Raw genomic sequence first — 2500 nt, 5'->3', positions numbered from 1 at the left:
GATAATGACCAATGGCAAAATTAATGGATCTGATAATCCTCTTTTCAAAAAGCTCAAAAAATGTTTTAAAAAAGTCTTTTAAAAAAGGCAGCTAATAAATCATTGACATTTTGCAGAGCTTATGTCGATAAAAAAAATCTATAAAAGAAAAACTGGTGCTATTTATCATGCAAGATTTCCAGGAAAAGCAATTTATTATCTAAAGCTTCAACTTTTATCCAATCAACTTATGTTTGTTTGGGAAAATGATAAACTAAAAACTGAAATTAGGCTTATAACAAAATTTATTGCTTGCTTTTATACGAAGTGGTATCTACAATCTGAGGATGCTCATCAAAGCTTTCTTGAAATTGCAGCCATAATTCAAATGCATCTGTACAAGAATGTATGTACAAACCCAATGTTCTGTTGATGCTGTATTAGAGTCCCAGTATAAACATTTTTGGATTCAATGAAAACATCTCTAGCTTTGCTAGATGATGAGTTAACATTAGAGGAGAAAGCAAAAACTTCATCAGAATTTCTGTTGTTTGATATGCTTAGTTCTGACTATTATAAGCCCAACACTCGAAACTAGGAAAAATGAGGTCAGCAATTTATTGTCAACCTCAAACTGTTAGAGGTTGGCATCAGGTTGGCAATATATTATTTGACACAAAGAGGTTACCATGATATCAAAGAAATTTATAAAATGGATACAAATATTGCTAAAAAACCACCATCCTTGCCTGTCTTGGCTAATGTCATTTCTTTTTTTATTATGTCTAAGGATTAGATGTTTTTGTGCTCAAAAACTCAACCTTTTCTAAAAAAAACCATCTTAAACTTTCATCCTTTTTTTTTATGAATATCTTTTTAAGTTTATGTTGATTCTTTGACTTTATCAAATGAGATATTTTTTTCATTTTCAAGATTTCTATTCTATTTTTATTCAACTCTCATTGGTAAAAATGGATTATAAAAGGCCTTACAGATACAGTACTCATACTAAAAAAATCATAATTCACATTAAAGAAAAATATATTAGGAGCAAGAAAGTAAGAAATATTGCTAAAGTTTTGGTAATTGCTTATTGTGAATCATAGTTAATATCTAAAAAACTTTTAAGAACATTAAAATAGGTTGTAAACCCCACGATTAAGTTTTTACTGACAGAAGTTTAAGTCAGCTAGTTTCTTATTATACCATAATTTCCTAGGCGTAACCTGCTTAGAATACTTAGAAATTTCCTGCTTAGAAATTTCTGTGAAATAAAAGACTTGCAAAAAAAAAAAAAACTTTCAAGTATTGATAAATGTCTTATAAAAAAACTATATTAATTCCTTGAAGACTTTAGATTAGCTTTGTATTGCTTAAGTTTTTATAGTTAACACTAGTATTTAATATCATGTTACTCATTGCTTTTTTAATTTTTTTTTTTCTGCCCTTGTTTTTATAAATAAGCACTGTATCAGTATGCAGAGTAATTAGAAAAATATTTTAATCCAGTAATTCATTAACCCTGGTAATATTAATAAAATGTTACCTTTTTGTTATGTTCTTTTACATATAGAGAATTAAAAAATTACTCTTAATATAAAGATTTAAGTTTACCTGTTTTACTTGATTCCCCAGACCAGTTGTTAAGAGTTTGAGATACATCACAAGACACATTAGCTTTGTGTCCACATCTGGGTAAATTTATGTCCACTTTTTGATTGCAATGAAACCTTACAGAGCTATCTTCATACTGCTGTTTAAGATAACACGGTATTGTCACTAAATGGGTGCAAGGTGGGTTATATGTTAAATTAAATTTACATGGTTTAACTTTAGATGGATCTTTCATGCATTCATCATATACAACACAAAGTACAGTTAACTCATGGCGACATTTTTGATATACATAAGGGTTATGGGCTAACTGCTTGCATTCTGGGTAACTCCTTTTACCTTCTGCTATTTCATTTTCTTCCCAACATTTCATTTTAGTGCTATGCGTACAAGGAAGTTGAACAGACACTACTTCAGGACATTTGTAATTCTTAAGAGCTTCACCAATTCCTAAATTAAACATTTTTCCAATGTTTAGGTACACATCACGACAAGTCAAATCTTTCATGTGAATTTCACAAGGAGGCGGAGTGATTTGTACAGAACATAAGGTATTGTGATTATCCTTATTTAAAAAGTGACAAGGAAAACCGCAAGGATGTGTACAAGGTAACGTATGTGAGCACATTTCTTGACAGAAATTAAGATTTAGTTGTTGCACAGATTCAGCATAATGAATTGTTTTTCCTCGATGAACTGGACAACAAATCGGTAATTTATTCCCAAGCCGTGGACCAGAGTAATGATGTTCATCCGCATTTAAATAAATTTCTTGGCTTGTATCTGATTCACAAGGTTCCTTAAGTTTTGTTAAAGTATCAGTCCAGTGACAAATGGATTTATCTGGTTTCGCTTCGAAATAGTTTATATTTCCTATAATGTACATTCCAAGCCTTGCGCGACTTAA

At 30.3% G+C, this 2500-nt stretch overlaps 1 protein-coding gene across 1 annotated transcript in view; it reads right to left on the bottom strand.

Moving 5' to 3' along the window:
- Positions 1–2500, bottom strand: part of LOC100206283 (uncharacterized) — a 156928-nt gene that overhangs the window by 68110 nt on the left and 86318 nt on the right. The window contains exon 7 of the mRNA XM_065805859.1: positions 1594–2500. This exon is cut by the window's right edge and continues 640 nt beyond it. Within this exon, the coding sequence (XP_065661931.1) occupies positions 1594–2500 (907 nt within the window). The remainder of the gene's footprint in view (positions 1–1593) is intronic.

The sequence above is a fragment of the Hydra vulgaris genome, chromosome 09 (assembly GCF_038396675.1).
Source record: "Hydra vulgaris chromosome 09, alternate assembly HydraT2T_AEP".
Taxonomy (NCBI): Eukaryota; Metazoa; Cnidaria; class Hydrozoa; order Anthoathecata; family Hydridae; genus Hydra; species Hydra vulgaris.
The sequence above is the reverse complement of the archived record's forward strand: the minus strand, read 5'-3'. Positions and strand labels throughout refer to the sequence as shown.